At 63.1% G+C, this 22768-nt stretch overlaps 3 protein-coding genes across 3 annotated transcripts; 1 reads left to right on the forward strand and 2 right to left on the reverse strand.

The window, feature by feature from the left end:
- Positions 1 to 21: 21 nt before the first annotated feature.
- CHLRE_09g394399v5 (uncharacterized protein) lies at positions 22 to 7018 on the reverse strand. The gene is made up of 9 exons (XM_043065715.1): positions 6451 to 7018; positions 6114 to 6265; positions 5445 to 5816; positions 4930 to 5111; positions 2365 to 2651; positions 2103 to 2244; positions 1602 to 1828; positions 948 to 1336; positions 22 to 803 (listed from the first exon to the last, which is right to left on the reverse strand). The coding sequence occupies exons 1-9, from the start codon at positions 6767 to 6769 to the stop codon at positions 495 to 497; spliced, it is 2379 nt and encodes a 792-aa protein (XP_042921227.1). The 5' UTR covers positions 6770 to 7018; the 3' UTR covers positions 22 to 494.
- Positions 7019 to 8734: 1716 nt separating this feature from the next.
- Positions 8735 to 14420, forward strand: CHLRE_09g394436v5 (uncharacterized protein). Its single transcript, XM_043065717.1, has 10 exons — positions 8735 to 9014; positions 9138 to 9230; positions 9435 to 9660; positions 9919 to 10004; positions 10252 to 10444; positions 10666 to 10830; positions 11243 to 11454; positions 11581 to 11691; positions 11833 to 12016; positions 12199 to 14420. The coding sequence occupies exons 1-10, from the start codon at positions 8832 to 8834 to the stop codon at positions 13035 to 13037; spliced, it is 2292 nt and encodes a 763-aa protein (XP_042921228.1). The 5' UTR covers positions 8735 to 8831; the 3' UTR covers positions 13038 to 14420.
- A 456-nt stretch (positions 14421 to 14876) lies between these two features.
- On the reverse strand, positions 14877 to 21842 carry CHLRE_09g394473v5 (uncharacterized protein). The gene is made up of 14 exons (XM_001694713.2): positions 21580 to 21842; positions 21265 to 21332; positions 20945 to 21009; positions 20594 to 20795; positions 20176 to 20298; positions 19809 to 19906; positions 19337 to 19490; positions 19057 to 19142; positions 18641 to 18829; positions 18126 to 18305; positions 17651 to 17779; positions 17326 to 17457; positions 16916 to 17100; positions 14877 to 16652 (listed from the first exon to the last, which is right to left on the reverse strand). Exons 1-14 carry the CDS (start codon positions 21597 to 21599, stop codon positions 16511 to 16513), a joined length of 1773 nt encoding a protein of 590 aa, XP_001694765.1. The 5' UTR covers positions 21600 to 21842; the 3' UTR covers positions 14877 to 16510.
- Between the last annotated feature and the right edge of the window lie 926 nt (positions 21843 to 22768).

The raw sequence follows: 22768 nt of genomic DNA on the forward strand, positions 1-22768 counted from the left end.
AGTTTCTTGGGCATGATTGCATCTTTCCCCGTGTTACAGAGTTCTGCGCATGCCAAGGTTTCATGTGAAGTGGCAACAAGCCAGGACAAGGCGGTTCCAGAGCAATGGGACACGAAACGCCCTGTCCTGCCAAGCAATTGGATCTGCGTACTTGCATGAATAAGATTGGCCCCTCCTACAAGACCGCAAGCACATCTGGCATTGTCTCATGGATGCCCCTAATGCAAACCTGCATCCATACCGGCACCATACGGCAGCAGCAGCTGGCAGTGGCTCAACACCGTATCCATTTCCAGAACTCCAGCGAACACGCAGGCCCTCCACCTGCCCCTCGTACACCTGCTACTCCTCACCTGCTCCTGCTGCATCTGCTCCTCCACCAGCCCCCGCTCCTCTTGCACACACAACCACCCACACCCACACAACCGCGCAACACCCGACACGCACCCACACATACGCCCATACACGCACCCACGCTAGCCCCGCCGCTCCGACTACAGCCGCCTGCTCTTGGCCACCTTGGTCTTGATGCCGGTCGCCTCACCGCCGTATGCCGTCGCCTCGGGCTGCCGTACCTGCTGCACGGCGCCCTTGACACGAACCATGGCCTTCTCGAACTTCATCCTGTTCTTCTTGCGCGGGTTCTTTTGGTCGCGCCGGCGGTGCGGCGTCAGGCCGCGGTTGCGCTGGATCTCGTCGGTGATGCCGCGGGCGCCGTCCGCCTTCGGGTCGGGCGCGGGCGGCTTGAGCTCGGGCGCGCGGTGCGCGTCGGAGCGAGCCTTCTTGCGCGCCGCGGCGCCGGCCTGCAGCACACGGAGGAGGGGCAGGAGGGGATGCAGGCGGTGGGTGGGTGCTAACCGACATGCGGCAGAGGCAGGGGCGACGCGAAACCCAGGGGCGGCGCCGCCCACACCTGCCTCAAACCACACCCTAGTGAACAAACCCACCTTAGCTGTCGCGTAGAAGTCGTCTTCCTCGCCGCCGGCACGGCGCTTGCCGCCCTTGGCGCCCCCGCTGAGGTCATACTCCTCCGCGCCGTCGTCCTCGTCCCCACCGAAGCCGCCGGCGCCGTCGCGCGCCGCCCGCCGCGCCGCCGCCGCGTCGAATTTGGCGCGGCGCTCGTGCAGCGGCTCGCGCAGCGGCAAGTCCTCGTCCCCGCCCTTGGGCCGCGCCGTGAGGGAAGGGTGGTCGGTGCCGTAGCGCTGCGACACCTTCTGCCGCGCAAACAAGTCGTTGAGGGCGTTGCCGCGGTCGGAGGCGCCGCCGGCGGCGCCACCCATGCCCCGCGTCATGTCCACGATGTCCGCCACCTCATCACCAAAGTCCTCCAGCAGGCCTGTGTGCGCGCGTTGGCGATGAGGAGGATGGCATGTGTGTGTTAAGTGCGAGGGCTGGACTAGCGGTTCGCGGGTTGAGTACGTTTTCGGGCGCCCTTGGCGGAGAAGGCCGTGGGGAGCCAGGGCTGTGCAAAGCCTGCAGGACTACCGCCGCAACCCTGCGGCAAACCCGGCCAGCTTCTCTCCCCTCCCCTCCCCTCCCCTCCCCTCCCCTCCCCTCCCCTCCCCTCCCCTCCCCTCCCCTCCCCTCCCCAACAAACTCACCCGCGCCGCTCATGCCCGCGCGCCGCTGCTGCCGCAGCCGCTTGGCCTCGTCCTTGGACAGCGGCACGCGCGTGAACATGTCCTCCTCCACAGCCGCGCGCGCCTCCAGCTTGGCGCGCGTGCGCAGCGCCGCCGCGCTGTCCAGCCCCGCAATGGCGGCGCGCTCCTCCTCGGGCGCGCCCGCCAGCTCCGCCGCCAGTGCGCGCAGCGTGTCGCTGCGCGCCGCTCTGTGGGGTAGGGTTGGTGGTTGGGGCGGTGATTGAGGGGAGGGGAGGGGAGGGGAGGGGAGGGGAGGGGAGGGGAGGGGAGGGGAGAGGGTTGTGAGAGTGAGCACAGGCGGGTGAGCGACTGTGGTATGGTACCGGCTGCAGTGCCCCCATGTATGTTCATGCTCAAACCATGCACGCTAACATGGACACGGGCAAGCATGCGCCCAAGCAGCCCGGCAACAGGACCGCCCATCGCCGTCCGCAACTAACACAACGGCCGGGCCCCACGCACTTGGATTTAAGGTCCTTGAGCCGCCGCCGCTCCTGCGTGTTCAGCTCGGCCGCGCTCTCGGCGCCGCCCGCCGCCCTCTTCTCGTCCAGCTCCATGGACACCGGGTTGAGCTTGGGAGGCACATACTTGCCCACCGCCTCGCCTGCACGTCGATGCAGCGTTTTTGGCCAGCGTTACACGAGTTCACGCAAGAGGTGTCCTGAGTCTTGAGTTCGCTCAAAGCCACACAGCTACAGGACTCCACCCAACCCCGCAAGCCCACCTGCGTCGCCGCCGGCGCCTGCCGCCGCCGCCACGCCCTTGTGCAGCTTGGGCACGAGCGCGTCCGGCCGTGGCCCGTAGTTGAGCGCGTCCGCGTCCAGGTTCGCAGAGCCCGGGCCCGGGCCCGCCGCCCCCTCCTCGTCGCCGCCGCGGCCACGCGCGCCCGCCGCCGCCGCCGCCTCTGCCGTGTTCGCCACCGCCGCCGCCTTGAGCAGCTTGTCGATCTGGTACGACAGCTGCTTGTCGATGGGGCGGATCTTCTCGAGATAGGCGCGCAGCTCCACCAGCCTGTGTTCGGGCATGTGCCGTACACAGCGCGCGGGTGGCGGTCAGAATGGGTGTGTGCCAAACGGGCGCGGTGTGCTGGGTATGTGAGGCGTTTCAAAAAGGGCGCCGGCGGTCCGGCGAAAAGGTTGCGGGCCACGAGCTGGTCAATGCGGATGTGGGTGCCCTCTGTGCAAGGTGTGAGCGAGAAAGGGGGCTAGGTGCAGCATAGGTATGTATGTGCTAGCCGGCGGTAGAGCGTCTGCCATACAAACAGGCAGAGACTGCTTGCCGGCGGCTAGCTGGGATACCTTCTCGGCAAGCACAAGCACCGGCGCGCCACTGTGGGGGTCGCGTTAGTGACTCTAAGCCGCCATTCCGTTGCTGTCATGCATGCTACTCCATAGGATTTGTGCTAGCCGGCGGTAGAGCGTCTGCCATACAAACAGGCAGAGACTGCTTGCCGGCGGCTAGCTGGGATACCTTCTCGGCAAGCACAAGCACCGGCGCGCCACTGTGGGGGTCGCGTTAGTGACTCTAAGCCGCCATTCCGTTGCTGTCATGCATGCTACTCCATAGGATTTGTGCTAGCCGGCGGTAGAGCGTCTGCCATACAAACAGGCAGAGACTGCTTGCCGGCGGCTAGCTGGGATACCTTCTCGGCAAGCACAAGCACCGGCGCGCCACTGTGGGGGTCGCGTTAGTGACTCTAAGCCGCCATTCCGTTGCTGTCATGCATGCTACTCCATAGGATTTGTGCTAGCCGGCGGTAGAGCGTCTGCCATACAAACAGGCAGAGACTGCTTGCCGGCGGCTAGCTGGGATACCTTCTCGGCAAGCACAAGCACCGGCGCGCCACTGTGGGGGTCGCGTTAGTGACTCTAAGCCGCCATTCCGTTGCTGTCATGCATGCTACTCCATAGGATTTGTGCTAGCCGGCGGTAGAGCGTCTGCCATACAAACAGGCAGAGACTACTTGCCGGCGGCTACCTGGGATACCTTCTCGGCAAGCACAAGCACCGGCGCGCCACTGTGGGGGTCGCGTTAGTGACTCTAAGCCGCCATTCCGTTGCTGTCATGCATGCTACTCCATAGGATTTGTGCTAGCCGGCGGTAGAGCGTCTGCCATACAAACAGGCAGAGACTGCTTGCCGGCGGCTAGCTGGGATACCTTCTCGGCAAGCACAAGCACCGGCGCGCCACTGTGGGGGTCGCGTTAGTGACTCTAAGCCGCCATTCCGTTGCTGTCATGCATGCTACTCCATAGGATTTGTGCTAGCCGGCGGTAGAGCGTCTGCCATACAAACAGGCAGAGACTACTTGCCGGCGGCTACCTGGGATACCTTCTCGGCAAGCACAAGCACCGGCGCGCCACTGTGGGGGTCGCGTTAGTGACTCTAAGCCGCCATTCCGTTGCTGTCATGCATGCTACTCCATAGGATTTGTGCTAGCCGGCGGTAGAGCGTCTGCCATACAAACAGGCAGAGACTGCTTGCCGGCGGCTAGCTGGGATACCTTCTCGGCAAGCACAAGCACCGGCGCGCCACTGTGGGGGTCGCGTTAGTGACTCTAAGCCGCCATTCCGTTGCTGTCATGCATGCTACTCCATAGGATTTGTGCTAGCCGGCGGTAGAGCGTCTGCCATACAAACAGGCAGAGACTACTTGCCGGCGGCTAGCTGGGATACCTTCTCGGCAAGCACAAGCACCGGCGCGCCACTGTGGGGGTCGCGTTAGTGACTCTAAGCCGCCATTCCGTTGCTGTCATGCATGCTACTCCATAGGATTTGTGCTAGCCGGCGGTAGAGCGTCTGCCATACAAACAGGCAGAGACTGCTTGCCGGCGGCTAGCTGGGATACCTTCTCGGCAAGCACAAGCACCGGCGCGCCACTGTGGGGGTCGCGTTAGTGACTCTAAGCCGCCATTCCGTTGCTATCGTGCATGCTAATACAAAGAATTTGTGCTAGCCGGCGGTAGAGCGTCTGCCATACAAACAGGCAGAGACTGCTTGCCGGCGGCTAGCTGGGATACCTTCTCGGCAAGCACAAGCACCGGCGCGCCACTGTGGGGGTCGCGTTAGTGACTCTAAGCCGCCATTCCCTGGTCACCGATCGCATGCAGCCTTCGCGGCCCTTTGATTCCGCACCTCCACCACAGCGCCCCACGCCTCTCCCTTTCTCTTTCTGCCTCTCCCCGCCCTTCCTCCATGCTTCTCCCTTTCCTATCCTTCCCTTCCCTTTCTTCTCTCTCCCCCTCCCTCCACGCAGGACCTCTCCCACCCACACGCCGCACGCCCACCCACCTCGCAATGACGGGGTGGTCGCGCACGGGCCGCCCCTCCGCCTTGAGCAGCAGGTAGAAGACGATGTGGGAGCAGTAGCTGAGCAGCAGCAGGTGCTTGGCCTCCAGGTACGATAGGCCCTCGCCGGTGGCCAGGCCGCCGTCGCGCAGCTCCGTCAACAGCGGCGACACGCGGTGCCGCACCTGCTCGGAGGCGGGTTGGCGAGGAGGGAGGGCCGTGGCGGTGAGAGGTGGGGATGGCGGTGGTGGTGGGCATGGGTTCGGTGACTTGCGATGGCCTGCGGTGCCGACAACTGGACCTCCCCCCTCGTGCACGTTTACGCTCTATGGCCTCACCGCCCGCCCCATCGTCCACGCCCTCAAGCTACCAGCCCGCCGTTCAACCGCGCACCGCTGACATGCCCTCTCCACTCCCTCTCCTCTCCTGGCCCTTCTCCTCTGCCACGCGTCGCTCCCTTTCCTGCCCCTTCCCCTGCCCCCCTGCCCCTCCGCCCGCCTGCCCCGCGCCCCCCTCACCTCGCCGAGGCTGTCCTGCAGGTCGCGCAGCAGGCTCAGCAGCTCGGGCGCGTCCGCCAGCAGCGCCTGCAGCCGCGCCTCATCGCCCAGCGCGCTCAGGTCCCGAGCCACCGCCTCCACCTGAACGCCGCCAGCTCCCGCTTCCTTGCCCCGCCCCGCCTTCTTGCCACCCTTAGCACCCGCCCCCTTGGCGAGCGCTGCCATCGTGGCGCGGCCCTCCTCGTCCTCATCTTCCTCCTCCTCGTCTTCGTCCTCGTCTTCGTCGTCTTCGGAGTCCAGGCCGAAGTCGGCGGCTGCCAGCTTGGCCGCGCCCTCGCGCTGCAGCGCCAGCGCTTCCGCCTCAAGCTGCTTGGCGTCCTCCTCATCGCTGGCCTACACAGCGGCGGTGTGTGTGTGGGGGGGGGGGGGAGGTGTCGGCGGGTTTCGTTGGTGTGCCGTGTGTTGTGACTGGCAAGATGGAAGGCAGGTGGTTGGTGTTATGGATGATGAGTGCAAAGGGGCCCGTACCGGTGGGTGAATGGACGGGAGTCAGGGAGCGCGGCATGCACGGGCGCCTGGCACACATCACCGTGGCCAGTTGGCACAAATCAGCGCGGCCCCCGTGCAACACCGTTGGTTCCGCACCGCTCCTGCACATCCTTCCCGGCCCATCCTACAGCTGCGACCCACCTCTTCCTCATCCGCGCCGTAGTACGCCTTCTTGTTGGCGCCCCACAGCCGTTCGTCGTCGCCGTCGGCCTTGTCGTCATCGTCGCCGTCCTCCTCCTCCAGGCCCCGCTGCAGCTTCAGCTTCTGGCCCAGCGCCTTGGCGTGCTTGGCGACTGCGTGCGCAAGCATGTGTAGGTAAGTATCGATGTGTTTGATGGGGGAGGTAGGTTTGGCAGCTGGTATTGGTCGTGAATGGCGCAGCAACGTGGGGCGCCGGCGGGATGGCATGCCACGGCCAGTGCCCTGAAGCGTGGTGCCCCCTCACCCCGCCCTCAGTCAAGGTCCCGGCTGCACTCACGCTCGGCGTCACGCCCTCCGCGCTTGATGGCGGCAGCGTAGATGGCCTCCTCATCGTCCTCGTCGTCCTCATCCTCATCGCCCTCGTCCTCGCCGTCGTCCTCATCATCGTCGGAGCCATCCTCGAGGTCATACACGCCCTCCACGTCGAGGCTGTCGTCGTCCCCCTCGTCGTCGTCCGACATGTTCAAGCCAACTTTATCCTTCTTGCCCTTAAACGCGTCATCGTCGCTGTCGCTGAACAGCTCGTCCTCCTCCGGCAGACGCTTGCCCTTCGCGGGCGGCCCTTTCGGCGCGGGCCGGCGCTGCGGCTTCACCATGGCCGCAGCAGCCGCCCTAGAATGAGAAACCGGGCTCGGGGAGTGGCGGCGGAAACTTCAGCAGCCGGCGGCCGAAATGCGGCGACAAAGCCACGGTTGTGGCGCGACAACAGCAAAAACTATTGTAATATAAATTCAAGCTCAGTAATTGCAATTAGGAGTAACCTAGAGGGTCTCGCGAGGGTTTCCTGTCGCAAAATATAGTTGTTGAGCTCTCCAGCCACCTCGCGCTAGCGGAATTGTCTTATTTGTATATGTATCTATCCATGTCTCGCAAACAAGCCAACATAAGGGCAGGGCCCGGCGCGCCACCGCATGGCGTGCCGTGTCCAAACCCTGGGAACCCTCACGTTTGCCGCGGGGGCGTAACAGCAATCCGCATCTGAAAGACATTTCAAAATCCAAACCCCGTCCGAGGGCAACCTCTATCCGCCCGCCAGGCAACCCCACATCAGCTATTCCGAACTCCAAACCTCGTCCGAGGGCAACCAGGCTCTTGTAGCGGTCATTCCCCAAGAGCGCGCCTGCCATCTCAGCCAGACAGCCCACGTCATCCCATCGCTACATGCAATAAAATGTCATCGGCCATCAATTATTGGGCATTCACGCTTGCACAAATCGCGCATACATCCTGGCCAATGTCCGTGGCCGTGCTTTGCGTTCGTCGCGGACAGGGCTATTATTGACGTGTGTTGCAGAACTAATGCGTACGTAGACCAGAGCGGAAGGCGGAGTGGGCTTGCAGGCGGCACGAGAGTAGGCAGTCAGTAGCGCAAGTTGCGAATCAGGGCTAGACAGGGTGTTCCTGGGGGCTTCGCTCCACCCGAATCGCTGCTTATCCCGCGCAGCTCCGCACATCTCCAGGAAGTGCTACATCGGCACCGCTGGGCCCTGCTGCAACTCGTTGAAATGGCCCCCTAAAGATTGCCAGCTTTCGAATGCCGCAGTTTATTGACGTGCTTGAAGAACCGCAACACGCACAAGCAAGATTAACATGAAGCCATCGCCCCCACATGTCAACAAGCACACCAGGGTCGCTCTGCAGTGCCGACGTTGCAGGGGTCAGGGGTGCCGGGGGGGGGCGGAGGTCACACTAGGGGGGGGGGCGGTTTGCGCACGCGTGGCGTGACAAACTCGCAGAGACCTCAGCCAGCAATAGGAAGGAATCCACGTAGTCTACAGCTTGCATGCCTGTTGGCATATATCTGATCCATTGGCACCGCGCTGCCGACGACAATGATGACTACCGTTGGGTAGGACCGCACCACCCTTCCTCCAACACTTCCACACGAAAGGGTGGAGCAAACAGACCCACCGTGTGCACGCGCTTGCAGCGCTTACAGAGCAGCAAGCGTCTACTGGAATGGGCATCTCCCCAATGCGCCAAAGGGTTGTTCCTGGCCTTGCCTCTGGCATCCCACCGAGCTCCATCGCTGTTTTAGGACGGACCCCTCTCAACTCATTCCAGCCCGGCCTGTCGCTATCAGAGTGGCGCAGTCTAAGCGCGATGGCCCACAACCTCGCGAAATCTCCAGAGGGTTGCAGCCGGAGCAGAGGCGTCCCATGGGGGCAGTGACTCGGGCGGGTCGCCCACACGTGTGGCGTGGCAACCTCGCAACACCCCAGTCATCACCAGGAACGGCTTCACGCAGCCTACAGCTGGATTTGCGTGCTTATATCTGTCCTTCTTCGTTGCCATATATTATCTGGTCCTTCTTCGCCGCCGCGATCTGCTGTCGCGAGTGTGTCATTTCTCGCTCATCGCTCACTTTTGCAGGCCACACGGTGCAGGCTGCATGCCGGGTTGATAGTACAGTAGCAGTCATCAACTGTTGCGCCCACATAACGCCTGCCAGTGCTGACTGAAAAAGCGCTGCAGATTGGGACCTGCACGCCGCATGCATGGGAGAACTCGTGCGGAACAATACCCGCACCGGCGGCGTTTGCACTCATTGGTCCTGGCAGCTCTGAGCGAGCTAGGTATATACATAAAAGTAAAGCGGGCTAACCCCGTCCCTTAAAGCAGAGTTTGGTTGTTCTGCTTGAGTGTCGGAAGGCCAAAATGGCCGCTCCGGACGCTCTTATCGCGGCCTTCATCCCGGCCTCGGCCGTTGTCGCTATTCTGTTCGCGGTCTTCCTATGGAAGCGTGTCGCTGCCATCCAGATGACCGGTGGTCGCGTACTTTCGTCCCAGAATGGGCGCGAGTACCTGCTTGAGGAGGAGCAGCGCGGTGGCGAGGAGGAGGTAAGAGTGCCCCCATGTGCCGATATGAAGCGACGGAATTCGAGGGATCTCTTGGCTTTCTGCAGCGGCTCGACGATGCGGATCTCCGAGACTTTGACACTTTGGTCGTTTGCCACGTCGCAGATTGTCGCCAAGGCTGCTGATATCCAGAAATCCATTTCCGAGGGCGCCTCCTCTTTCCTGGCAACTGAGTACTATTACCTCGGTATCTTCATGGTGCGTTGGATGCGCGCGCGTCGCTTTCGCTGTGTCAGCGCGCTGGATGTCAAGTACGCCTGCCCTCAAACGTATGCGACTCCATGCAAAAGGAGCGCTGCTCGCTTTTGGCAGCGCGCGCATTTGCAGGACCGCCGCCTCCTCCGACCGCTCCGCTTCCTACGACACAACCGCTGCTGCCGGGGCCCCATCATGCACGCGTAGGTCATCATGTCCGTCGTCATCTGCTCTCTGCTGAGCATTGTGACTCCCGAGGAGGGCCGCACGTCTGCTGATGAGCTGCGCAACGGCGTCTTCTCGACCATCGCCTTCGCTCTGGGCGGTGCCACCTCCATTCTGTCCGGCTACCTGGGTATGCAGATCGCCACCTTCGCCAACGCCCGCACCGCCGTCGAGGCGCGCAAGGGCATTGCCCCTGCCTTCATGTGCGGTGAGTGGTAACCGATTTGGTTAAATCCGCGAGACCCGGCACGCATGCACATGCCAGCGCTATCCGCGTTTGCATCCATCTGCACATGCGTGCCCTTCCGACGCCGTGTTGACGCGCCGTAGCGCCACAGCCAAGGCCGGTGCCCGGAATGCAGCGCCCGCACTCCGCAAGTGCTGCACTAATGTTGTAAAATTATGGCGCCCAGCAGCCCGAGACTAACCTGCCTGCCTTGCCGGCGCTCGTACTCCCGCGCCTCAGCTTTCCGCTCGGGCGCCGTGATGGGCTTCCTGCTGTCGGGCTTCGGCCTGCTGAACCTGTTCCTGGCCATCACCATTTTCTCCAAGGTGCGTGCGTTTATGCGGTACCTGGAGGATTGCCTTGCACGCGGGTGCGCCATTCTGGCCGTGTTTTGCCAGCCGTCACACTTGTGCGCAGCTTCCCCTTGTGTAGATGGACGGCAGCATGGCTTACGTTGGAACGCTGCCTGTGCCCTACTCGCCCGTGCCCTGCCCATACGGCCCACCCAAGCCAAACGCTCCCACCGCCCTCACCGACCGTCTCGCTTCCCCCACACCCGCTCCTCGCCTGCAGTTCTTCGGCGACGACTGGAAGGGCCTGTTCGAGGCCATCACTGGCTACGGCCTGGGCGGCTCGTCCATTGCTCTGTTCGGCCGCGTGGGTGGCGGCATCTACACCAAGGCCGCCGACGTGGGCGCCGACCTGGTGGGCAAGGTGGAGAAGGACATTCCCGAGGACGACCCCCGCAACCCCGCCGTCATTGCCGGTGAGTTGTGCGAGGCGGTGGTGGTTACTTGAACCGTCCCCCGAAGTGCGGCTGCATGGTGGTTGCGGGGAGGAAGAGTCGCACGCATCTGCTGCTATTTCTGCGGGCGAGCGTGGCTGTAAGGGCGCCCGGGTCCGGCGCTGCCGCCAGCAGTCCTCGTGACTCGTGCCGTGCCACCGTCCACCAACCGTCCTCTCGTCCATGTGGCCCTATGTGCGCAGACAACGTGGGTGACAACGTCGGTGACATTGCCGGCATGGGCGCTGACCTGTTCGGCAGCTTCGCTGAGTCCACCTGCGCCGCGCTGGTCATCTCCGCCGTGTCCAGCCTGGGCAAGGAGCACGACTACGCCGGCATGATGTTCCCCCTGCTCATCTCCGCCACCGGTGAGTTCTTGGGAAGGAGGCGGCGGCGAGGGCATGGGCACGGAGTGTGAGGGCGGGGAAAGGCTGGGGTATGCGCTGCTACCAGGGAGGCTTGCAATGCTTGGACTTCGGAGGGCGACGAGGGCAGCTGGGTATGGCTAACGGTTAGGGAGATGCGCAGCAAAGGAACACCTCTATGTCAGGAGACAAACCGTCGCGGTCGCCACAGCTGGGGGATATTGCCGCAGCAGGGGGGAGTGGCAGTGCTAAGAGATGGAAAAGGAAGGTGCAGGCTGGTTGAAGCTCGGAGGTCAGTGGCGCAGCGCCGCAAGGCAGAGGCTGGGACAGGTCTCGGCGGCATCGCAACCCACAGTCTCAACCCGCCCCACTATCGCTGTCGTTGCTAACCACACCCTCGCCCGCATCACGACAGGCATCTTTGTGTGCCTGATCACCACCTTCCTGGCCACCGACCTGAAGCCCGCCAAGGTGATTGCCGAGATCGAGCACACGCTCAAGATGCAGCTCATCATCTCCACCCTGCTCATGACCCCCGTGGCTCTGGGCGTGGCGCTGTGGTCGCTGCCGCCCGAGTTCACCCTGTCGGTGCCCTCGTCCAGCCCCGACAAGCCCTTCGATGAGAAGGTAGGAAGGAGTTTGATAACGTATCGCATTGTGGGCGGCGGGTTGGGGCGCAGGGAAACAGACAAACAGTGAAGGCGGTCCCGCGACTGACTGGTGTGCAATGCGCAATCCGACCCATCCCAACAGGTCGTCAAGAGCTGGTACATGTTCGTGTGCATCAGCACCGGCCTGTGGGGCGGCCTGCTGGTGGGCCTGCAGACCGAGTACTTCACCTCCAACCGTTACAAGCCCGTGCAGGTCAGCGCGCGAGCACGCCTCGGCCTCTCCTGTCCTAAACTGGGTTGGGAGACGTGTGGGGATTCATTTAATGGTAGTGAAAGGGGCCGCCTGCCACCATCCAACACCTGAACGGGCCACCACCATGCTGCTCACCCACAGGACGTTGCCGACGCCTGCCGCACCGGCGCCGCCACCGACATCATCTTCGGCCTGGCTCTGGGCTACAAGTCGTGCATCATCCCCACCATCGTGATCGGCGTGGCCATCTACGTGGGCACCTCCCTGGCCGGCATGTTCGGCATTGCCTGCTGCGCCCTGGGCATGCTGTCCACCCTGGCCACCGGTGAGCAGCTCTCTGGCCCGGCTGGTCTTCTGGGAATCTGGGCTTTGAGAGGGGACCGGGGGCTGCAGTCGGGCGTCGCGGAGGGGTCGCGGAGGGATCGCGGCAAGGCAGCGACGACGGAGTTGGAATGATATCGTTTGCTGACTACCATACATCCTCTTGCGTGTCTTTCCCTCGCACAGGCCTGGCCATTGACGCCTACGGCCCCATCTCCGACAACGCCGGCGGCATTGCCGAGATGGCGGGCATGGGCGAGGACATCCGCGAGCGCACCGACGCCCTGGACGCCGCCGGCAACACCACTGCCGCCATCGGCAAGGGCTTCGCCATCGGCTCCGCCGCTCTGGTGTCCCTGGCTCTGTTCGGCGCCTACGTGACCCGCGCCAAGATCGACATGATCCACTCCTCCATCCTGGACCCCCGCGTGTTTGCCGGCCTGCTGCTGGGCGCCATGCTGCCCTACTGGTTCTCCGCCATGACCATGAAGTCCGTGGGCAAGGCCGCCCTGGCCATGGTGCACGAGGTGCGCCGCCAGTTCAACACCATCGCCGGCCTGATGGAGGGCACCGCCCGCCCCGACTACAAGCGCTGCGTGGCCATCTCCACCCAGGCCGCCATCAGCGAGATGATTGCGCCCGGCGCGCTGGTCATCTTCACCCCCGTGGTGGTGGGCGCTCTGTTCGGCACGCAGTGCCTGGCCGGCGTGCTGGCGGGCTCTCTGGTGTCGGGTGTGCAGCTGGCCGTTTCCATGTCCAACACCGGCGGCGCCTGGGACAACGCAAAGAAGTACATCGAGGCCGGCGCCACCGAGCACGCGCGCGAGCTGGGCGGCAAGGGCAGTGACTGCCACAAGGCCGCCGTGATCGGCGACACCGTGGGCGACCCGCTCAAGGACACCAGCGGCCCCTCGCTCAACATCCTGATCAAGCTCATGGCCGTGGAGTCGCTGGTGTTCGCGCCCTTCTTCTACAACTGCGCCCACGGCCAGGGCCTGATCTTCTCCTTCTTCGGCATTGCGTAAATCGCACAGCGGGCCGTGAATGAGGCGGGAAAAGGCGCGGTGCGCATATAACCGTGTGTGAGCCGCCGTTCTTGCGCCGTGTGTCTGGTGCATGTGCCGTTTTTCGGGAGCCGTCGGTAGTAGTAGGTCCGGTGTGTGGCGGGCGAGTTTGGAGAAACATCGGTCAACACGACAACAGGTCCACTGCTCTGAATCCCCGTGCCAGCAGTTGTAGCCCCGTCCCTGCGTTCCCCGGTACGCAACCGGTACGCAGCAACGCGGGAGCAACCTCTCAATTTCTTTTCGTTCAGGACAACTTTGTTTCTGGAAGGCTTTGCTCAGATCCAGTTGGTATGATCCCCGTATAATCTTTCGGTTTGGTCTTGTTGGAGGTGCGCATTGGTAGTAGCCGATAATTGCCGTGTGTGTACGGGGTCCCGCAGTGCGGTCCTCTCCTAGTCGTATTTCCTAGCGTCCGGACGATGGTTAAAGCGTCGTAAGGGTGGGGTGTGGCAGAGAGACGGGAAGCGCGAGGGACTTCGGAGATGATTGCGTGTCTTGGCAGCACAGCCGCGTCCCATCTGGGTCGTGCCGCTGCTCCGGACCTGCACGCAGGAGTGTGCGAAGGTTGGTGAACATGCTTCGGAGTGCTTTTGTGTGGTTGCGCGGTGCGCTTGGTACAATGCCGAGCATGAGACCAGTGATTCCCCACTGTAACGTGCCGTGCCATCATCAACTCGCGTCACTTACATGAGTAATGACGAGACTTCAACTGTCCTCATCAGGGTGGGCTATAGCGCGTTTGCAGAGCTTTTTAGTACCGGGCGGAGCGAGAAGTGCCTTCGCACGTCCATGGACAACTGACTTTCGCGGGGCCGGGCTGAAAGCCTGAACGGCGCTAGCAGGGCGTGGGGCTGAGGGTGCACGTGTCGATTGGCGGCGAGTGACGTGACTAGTTTGTTAGCTGCGGGTTAGCACGGACTGTGCACCCCACCCAACCGGCCACGTCCGGATTTGCGGGGATGCCAAAGGCCCCCAACATAGAGGCGTGTGCTTAGTAGGCGCCCGCGTCAAGGTGGCTGGGTTGATAACGACCCGGGAGGGGAGGGCTCAGCCCTTTTCCTGCGTCCCTCAGGCAGCCACCTCCTTGTTAGTACCGGGGTATGCCTGTGCCGGCGTATGCTGTACCGCTACACGCTGGACTGGACAGTAGCGCGCTTACAGCCACAGCAGCGGCAACGAAAGCAGTTCTCATCATGGCGTCATGCCGTCTGCACTCCTTCAATCGTGGGTTCAGGGGCTGAGACGGCTTCTCCCGGGGCGTCTTGGCCGCATACCCCATTTTCCGCTTGGACTAGACAGCGGGACGCGGCTAAACACATGACGGGCAGTGCCTATACCATCTAAGCCCCTGCTATGTCCGGGACACGAAACCTTCTGCCTGAGGCATTGCACGCGAGCGCCGCTTTCTTGAGCGGCACCTCGCTGAAGCCGCATACCGTATCCCACGTCTCCTGGCTGTCCGGCTGAAACTGACATCGCCTAATGCCGCCAATCCGGGCAACCGGGTAAGCTTGCCACCTCCAGGGCACAACGCCGCAGCCACAACCGTCACTGGGCCCAGCGCTGCTATTGCCGGGGTGCTACCCTCTTCCAAGCATTTTCGGACTAACGGTGCGCCGCCGCCGGTGCCATGCCCTGCACCGCTAGGGGGCCCAGTGCCACTGTTGGTCCCGGCGCGCCCCGACGTAGCGACGTCGCACAACCCGGTCCTGCCGCCGTGCTGCGTGGTCTTGTACTCCTGTGTCACAACGACGGCCGCGCTGCAATGCTGCTTGCAGTACCATCTTCACAAAGCGACAAGATCAAGTGTTACAAGTCTTGCGCGTCTTATGGCATCTGACCAAGCCTCCCAGTGTTGAGGCTGCAACCGTGGCCCGGGTATGTCAACATCTTTCATGCCGGCTTCAATCATGTTCTGGTGATGTGTGGCAAACTCTTCGTCTCGCGGCCTGGGCTCTTGCTCCGCCTTCCTTTCATACTCTTTTGGGCACACTCACCGCCCGCGTTTCACCTCCGCCCCTCCGCCAGACGTTGGCTGTCACGATTGTACGACCATCCATGCCACCACCTCATCCCAACGGCATCGCCATGCAACTACTGATGCGTGTGTGTGTCAGGGCCGCGCAGGGTGCGCGCTGAACCCTCATACATCTTCCTTCCGAGCAACAACTCTTCATGGCATCGCGTGGCGGCACGCACCTCTTCCGCCGCCCTCGTGCCTATGATACATGTTTTCATACACTGCGGGCTCGAACACTTGCTTCTAATCATGTGCCCGCTTAACAAGACAAAATGCACTCCTGCACCATTTCCACGCACTCCTGCACAAAGCCTTCCATGCACCTCGGGGAGTTGCCCTCCTCACACCGCCAGACCGCCACGAGAAGGCGGGGCGTCGCACGAACGCATTTCGCAAGTCATGCGCTTGCACAATGTTTAGGAGTTGGTCAAGCCGCAAGGCGTCGACATAGGTTGATCCAGATGCTTGGAGGCCCTCGGACTTGTTGTAGATCCAGATCGGGATGGCACACCGTCACACGCAAAGTTGTTGGTTCGTGGAGGTAGAAACCTTAAAGCCCTAGTGGTGCAGACTCCTGCTTCCTGGGGCAGATGTCTTCGATGCGGACAGACTTGCGCCAGGGCGCGCTGAGGGCGCGACAAATCCCTCCGTGCCCCATGCTTTAGGAAGAAACAATTTAAATGCACAGAACATGTTGACACGCACACCTGCCATGCTCAAAAGAGTGTTCAAACGTACTAGCAACCGCACGCGCGCCGGGATAGGCGCTTCCTGCCGTCTAAAAAACAACAACGCACACCCTGCTTTTGACTCGTCTCGCCCCGCACACACATCATCACACGCGAAGCTCCAGTCTCAGTGACAGTCCAGCGCTGTCCTTATGCCCGCCTGTAGGGATTCCTGCCGCTCCGGCCGCAAGGGCGTCACCGGCCGGGCGAGGAAACCATGTCGCAGGCTGCAGGATCTCGGAATTACCCGAAGCATCCCGTGCCGTCCTTCGTCTCATGGAACATTGTACCTTACCGTCTTGGTCATCTCGTCACCAGTCGTGTCGCGCCGCTCACCAGTCAGCGCGCTAACGCTGCAAAACGCAGCGTCGCACGCAGCTGCGGCGGCCGTCTTGTCTTTTCGTGTTGCGGCCGCGCCCCGGCCGCGGCTGCCATGCTGAAAAACGGGGGTGTGGGGGATGGCAAGCCGCGGCGGTGCTGTTGCAGCCCTGCGGGTCCTCGTGAGTCATTCTCCGTCGTTGTCGAAGCTGGTTTTCGTCACCGTCACAGCCACGCCGCGCCGCAGCGCGGCACCTGTGGCATACATGGTACAAAGCGCGCCAGGCGCGGTTGCGCCTGGCCGCAATATCCACCAGGAGCCGCCTGTGTGCTCGCGGCAGCCGCTGGTCGCTTCCGTTGCCGATTTACTTGGCCAACTGCATCTCGCGCACGCGGGTGTCCACGCGGCGACGGCTGAGGTCGTAGTCGCCAGAGGCGGTGGCGCTGCTGCCGGCCGCCAGCGACTTGGCGGCCTCGATCTTGGACAGCGTGCGGTCGAACAGGCCGCTGCGATTGGCAGGGGACGATGCGACAGAGCGGGTTAAGTAAAACAACAAGACAGGGACGCGCTTGGACGCGGGTTTGAGGCGTCGTTGGCACTGCTGGTACCGCAGGGGCACCCTGAGGGAGTGAGGGCCACGGGACGTGCAACCTGCTCCGGCCCGGCCCGGCAGCGCAACCCGCCCGCATATTCTACATCCTCACCACACCGACACAGTGGCCCACGCATAAACGCCTCCGCCACCGCAACCGCCACTGCAGGCACCTACCGCGCGCGCTCCAGCTGCGCCTCCAGCGCCGCCAGCTCGGGCTTGGTGGCGTCAAAGGCGCGGTTGGTGGAGGCCAGCTGCTTCTCCATGCGCTCCACCTGCGGCGCCAGCGCCTCGTACGCCTTCTGCGCCGCCACCAGCTGCTTCGCCAGGCCCGACAGCTCCTTCTTGGCGGCATCGCACAGCTGCACCGAGGGCGTGGGCAGGCGAGGAAGGCACGGGAGGCGCGGCGATGTTGCGGCGGGGTTTGTTGGTGGGTGCGCTGACAGGATAAAGCCAGCAGCACACACACAGCTGTGCAGCCAAAGCCTCTGCGCAATTACAAGCCCCGCTGCTGCCCTCGTACCAGTCAAGCCTCCTCTGTCTCCTGTGTTCCCTCCTCCACGCCGTCCTCCTCCTTCCGCTCTCACCTGGCGTGTGACGCCCACAGTGCCGCCCAGCTCCATCGCCTCCTTCTTGGTGACCTCGTACAGCTTGCGGGTGGTCTGCAGCTGCTCAGCCAGGTGAACCATCTCAAAGCGGCCGGGCGCGGCGCTGTTGGCCTGGGGATGGTAGACAGAAACATGTATTCGTTTAGAGGGTGTACGCGGAGTGTGCGGCATTTAACCTCCACGTACAAACGCAGCCAGCCCCGCTACACAGTCGCCGTTTCTCAACATCCTCGCACGCCCGCCCGTCCGCACGCACGCACGCCTGCACGCACGAGAATACACCAAAGCAGCCGTGCACGCCCACCTTGCCGTCCAGGCCCTTGAGCGCGTGCTCCTTGTCCGCCACCGCCTTGCGCGCGTCGTCGCGCTCGCGCCGCAGCCCATCCAGCTGGCTGGAGGTGGCGGCCAGTTGCTGACGCAGCAGCTGAACCACCTGCGGCACACAAGGCGACAAAACACATCTGTTGGACGTTCCCGGGGTGTGAGCGCGACGTTCCCGGGGTGTGAGCGTTTAAGACCAAAGCTCACGACATTCTAACAAAATTGAATACAACTTGGATACAAACAGAGAGTGGACATCGCAGGGATGGATGGGCGGGAGGGGAGGGCGTGTGCGTGGGTGCGCGTGGGAGTTGCGGTTCAAGGGATGCGCGGTGGCGGACGCCCCTGCCCGGCCTGGTACAGAACAGACACGGTCGCCGCCGCAGCGGTGGTGGGGCAGCACTTCGGCGCACTCTGTGGGCGCGCTCCTACACGCCAAGAAGCACCCGCGCACGCACCTGCGGGCTGCCCGCGGCGGCGGCGGCGCTGAGGCGGTCCACCTCCAGGGAGTGGGTGGGCGCGGTGCCGTAGTAGGCGGTCACCATGACCGGCTTGGAGCCGCGGTAGCGCGCCAGGGTGCGGTTCTCGCACGGCTCCCAGATCTCAGCCTTGCCGCTCACGGCGTCAACCACCACCACCTGCGCGCGCGCGCCACGCAGCAGAGGAGTGGAAGTCTGGGAGTGTCAGTCGCAGGTATCTCGCCAGGCGCGCGGTGCCGCTCGAGGACGCCACGCCGCGGTGCATGCGCGCCAACCGTGCACAGGACATGCCTGCCTGTGACTTCCACACACACACCACCTCGCTAATCCTCTGCCTCTGTCTACCTTTGCCCATACCTCCACCCCTACCCCCAACACTACCACTTCCACATCCTGCCCACCAGCCCGCCCACCATGCAGACCAGTGCAGACTGCCCGCCCACCCACCCTCCCCAGTCCAGGACCCTTTCGCGCCCTCCCCTGCGCCTCCCCACCTTGGCCTGCAGGCTGTCTCCCAGCGGCAGCTCCGCCTGGCTGGTCCACATGGGCGAGTCCTCGCCGGCGCGCTCCAGAGGCAGCCCGTTGGCGGGGTCCCAGCGGCCCAGCGCCGCGCTGGAGCCCACCAGCACCAGGCTCTGCTCCGGCTTGAGCTTGGGGCCGTTCTTGGGCATCAGCACCGTCACCTGCGGTAAGAAGGGGTGCAGGCGGCGCGGGTAGGAGCGGCAGACATCAGCCACAATGCACACCGACCAGTGGAGGAGGGGCAAGATGGTTGCAGCGCGTGCGGGCCCTGTGCGCGCGGCTCGGGTGCGTGGGGCTGCATGTCCGTTGCTCAAATGTTGTGAGCGGCGGGTCACGGCGTGCAAGCGGCGATGCAAGCATGCATGCAAGAAGCAGTTGTCGCCCGCACCTGGCACTGCGTCAGCACGGGCTCCTCCTCCACTCCGAACTCGTCCTCCCAGGAGGCGGATCCCGAGATGACGGAGCTGAAGCGCTCTGGGTGTTGCGTTGCGTTAGGAAAGCAGGAAGGGTTCAGTTGTTGCGGTGTCAAGGTGTGAACATTGCTTTCAGTGCAGCGCGGACATGCGCCCACGTACTGGCAGGGCGGGAGGTCCAAGTGTGTGTACACACATGGGACCAGCATTTTCGCAAACTTCCTGTCGCGACTTGCTTTATTGAATGCAACCTACCGCGCGAGCTCGCCGCCTCCAGAGCCTTCTTCATGCCCGCAATGAGCGGGTTGCCCATGACGCCCGACGAGCCGCTGGAGCCGTTCAGGCCGGGAGTGGCGCGGCCGCTGCCGCCCGGCGACACGCCGCCGCGGCGCAGCGAGTTGGACATCACCTGCACGAGCGTCTGGTGACGTGAGAGAGAAAGAGAAAGAACTACAAACTTCAAAGAGCAAACTGCGTGCTCAAGTGCGGCCACGTGCGGAGGAGACGCGCGGGCGGTGCGCATGTGCAGATTGAGATGGACCACAAAACACCGCACGGCGCGCACCGGCGTCGGTGAATTGTGTCCCATTTGATGCCTTTGGTGTGCATGTGTGTCCCTTGAAACCGTAAACCTCTTTGCCCATTGCCGCTGCCCCGCCTTCCCCGCCCCAGCGGCCAGCGGCCAGCGGCCCAGCGGCCCAGCGACCCCTGCGGCCCCTGCCCGCACCTGGGTGCAGTCGGGGAAGCCCCAGTGCATGAGCATGGTGTAGCCGGCGGCGCGGCTGGCCAGCGAGGCCGGCGCCAGCAGCAGCTCACGGTTGGCCTCTGCGCGCGGGTGGCGGGTGGCGCGGCGGCAAACGGCAAGGCGGTACGTGAGATGCCGTATCCTGCGGGTTGGCCTTGCCACAAGCTGCCTGGGAATCTGTCATGGCGAATGCGTTGCCCTGGGCGAAGCGATGCCCGTGCGCGCGCACACGCGTGTGCGTGGGGGATCGTTCAATGCACACCCAACAAAATCGGGCGTGGGGGGGGTTGCGGGAGTGTGGTGTGTGTGTGTATGCGATGGTGTGTCCACAAGCAGCACTGATGCTCACCCGGCTCCCAGGAGCTGCTGTCGTTCTCTCCCAGCACCACCAGCTTGCACGCCACGTTGGTGTGCACCGGCAGCTCCAGCTCCACCTCGTGACTGTGGCCCTCGCACCAGGTGAACTTGACGCCTGCGTGTATGTGTGGCCGGGAAGCAGCGCGCACAGCGCGAGCATCGCGTGGTTATGTGGAAAGCCTCGCACGGGCGGTGCCGGATCTCAGCGAGAACACCGTATTGCATGAGCTCGTACCAAATCAAGTAGCACTAACAGTGGATGAAATTTTGCAATACCGTGCGACTGGCTGTGCGTGCCGTTGCGTCACAAGCACAGCGGTCAGTAATGGTGGGGTGCAGCTGGGTGTCACTGACTCCGCACACGGGTCGCTCAAATTGTTAACAAAGACACGGACCTCCCATCATCTCACCCTTTTTGGGGTCCCAGTTGCCAAGCTCCTCGCAGCTGCCCACCAGCACCAGCTGCTGGCCGTGGCTGGTGGGGTGGTACGGCACCACCACACGTGTGCGCACGGTCAGGGCGGGGCCGTCCAGCGGCAGCGTGGTCGATGTGGCGGGCGTGGAGGTGGCGTAGCGCGCGACCAGCGCCGCGCCACGGGCGGTCGCGGCGGCCTGATGTGTGATTTGAGGAGACACGCGACGGCGGCACGGGCGTCAGTAGGTTGCCGTGGTATAGTTGGCGGAATCAGGGCAAGCGGGTGCAGCAGGGCGGGAGATTGCGCGCTGTAACAGCAGGAGCCGGCGAAAGGCCGGATGCACACCTTGAGAGATCCGGCCGTGACAGCCGCGCTGCCGCCCGAAGCAGAGGCGCGCACCACATCACGGACTGCAGGTAGCAGGCAGGACATTAGAAGGGCGTCAAGGATGCTGTGAGTCGGCGCAAGATGGAGTCGGTCGATGCTCCAGCGAAGCACGAACCCACAGAGCTCAGCACCCCGTGGAGCCTCCCGCAGGTGACAATGTGCGAACTTTTACACGAAATAATTATAGCTGTCCTAAAGCAGGCATGGCGCAGAGAGACTTGCGAGTCGCCCAAGAGTGCAGGATGCCGCTCCGGCAACTCCCAGCCGAGCCGACACACCTGTCTGCCAGCCAGCAGAGACGACACTCCGCTGACGCTGCTGCACTTGGGCCCGGCCGGGCAGGTGCCTGTGCGAAAGAGCGGCGCGCCCGGAACGAAAGGAGATGTTGGTGGAAAGCGAAGAACCAGGGTTTCGATTCGTGGCCTTTCGGCGCGGGCGGGGCCCTCAACACCCCAAGTGAGTTCTAAGTGATGCTTTCCACTCATTAGATCGCAGGTGCGCCGCAGCAGCTCCCTCTGGCACCGGCTCCTCTGGGGCCACTCCCTGCCTGCGGGCTGAGCTCGCCGGCCCCCTGCGACCCTTGCATAACTTGCCATTTCATTGACGCAGCCATAAATGCTTGTCCAGAGGGTCCAGGGAGTTAAGGCACGGTGGTGATGGGCGCGGATGTTGTCAACTCGCGGCGTGCGTTCTCGTCACAAAACGACCAGAATTAGTCGCGAAGCGTAGCGCGAGTCGTATCCTTAAGATTCAGTTGCCTTGTGCGACTAAGCGAGCTCGCGGTGTTGTAGGATGATTTTGCCGGGATTTTCAGGACAGACACTTGTTAGGCGCTTCAATAAGAGCAGCCCACAATGTTTGTTTTGGGGGCGGCCGGGGGCGGCTTTGGGCACTTCACTCTGAACGTTCACCAACCAATGGACCGGACAACGCTCGCGCTCATGCAGCCGCGCCGCTGCACATTCCATTAGAAAGCAAGTTATTATTCGTATTGGTTGCGGGCCGCGGCAGGTTCCCCTGGACCGCGGAAGAAGTATCTAGCGAACTGAGGGCCCGCAAGCGTTCCGTGGCCTCGCCACTGCTACCTCGTCCCGCCCCGCTCCCCACGACGTTGAGCGCGCCGTGCAGCTGCCGCGACGTGTTATACGCTGTGCCTCCCGGCCCACCCTCAACTTGCACACCTCCCAACGCCTCCCCCCACCAGCCTCCGGGATGGTGTCAGTGTGTAGGGGGGCGTGCCACACGGTGTGCCTCGCGGCCTCGGCGGCCCCTTCCGCGCCAGGAATCTACTGTGCTGACAGGGCAGCCTCTATCTCCTGTAGGCCCTGTTCCCCTGATTCCTTGTTGTGTTGTGTGTGGTTACAAGGTGGTGAGCACGACGTGCATTCCTGTCCTTGTAGAAACCTAGGCCCGGGCCGGGGGGCCCTTATAACGCCTGCAACACTTATATATGCAGCTAGTTTGGTCCCCGAATGGGGGTGCTTATGCTCCTGTGCTCCCAAATGGAATCTAGTAACGCGGCTAACCTGGCTGGGTCCGCATTCTGCATGACGGCCTGCATTCCGCCTGTAAAATCGATCTCGCTACCCAAACGCAACTGGTCGTAGGCCGTACACCGCATGAGATTCCTGACCTCTTTGACTCCCTTCCTTAGTTGCTGCTGTGATTCTGTGTCAAGTGGGTGCAACCTGCTTACGATCCTATCCCTGCATCAAACAAATGGGAATTCGCCAGCCTGCCTTAACCTTGTCTCATCGCACATCCAACAAATGCATCCGGACG

This window comes from Chlamydomonas reinhardtii, chromosome 9 (assembly GCF_000002595.2).
Source record: "Chlamydomonas reinhardtii strain CC-503 cw92 mt+ chromosome 9, whole genome shotgun sequence".
Taxonomy (NCBI): domain Eukaryota; kingdom Viridiplantae; phylum Chlorophyta; class Chlorophyceae; order Chlamydomonadales; family Chlamydomonadaceae; genus Chlamydomonas; species Chlamydomonas reinhardtii.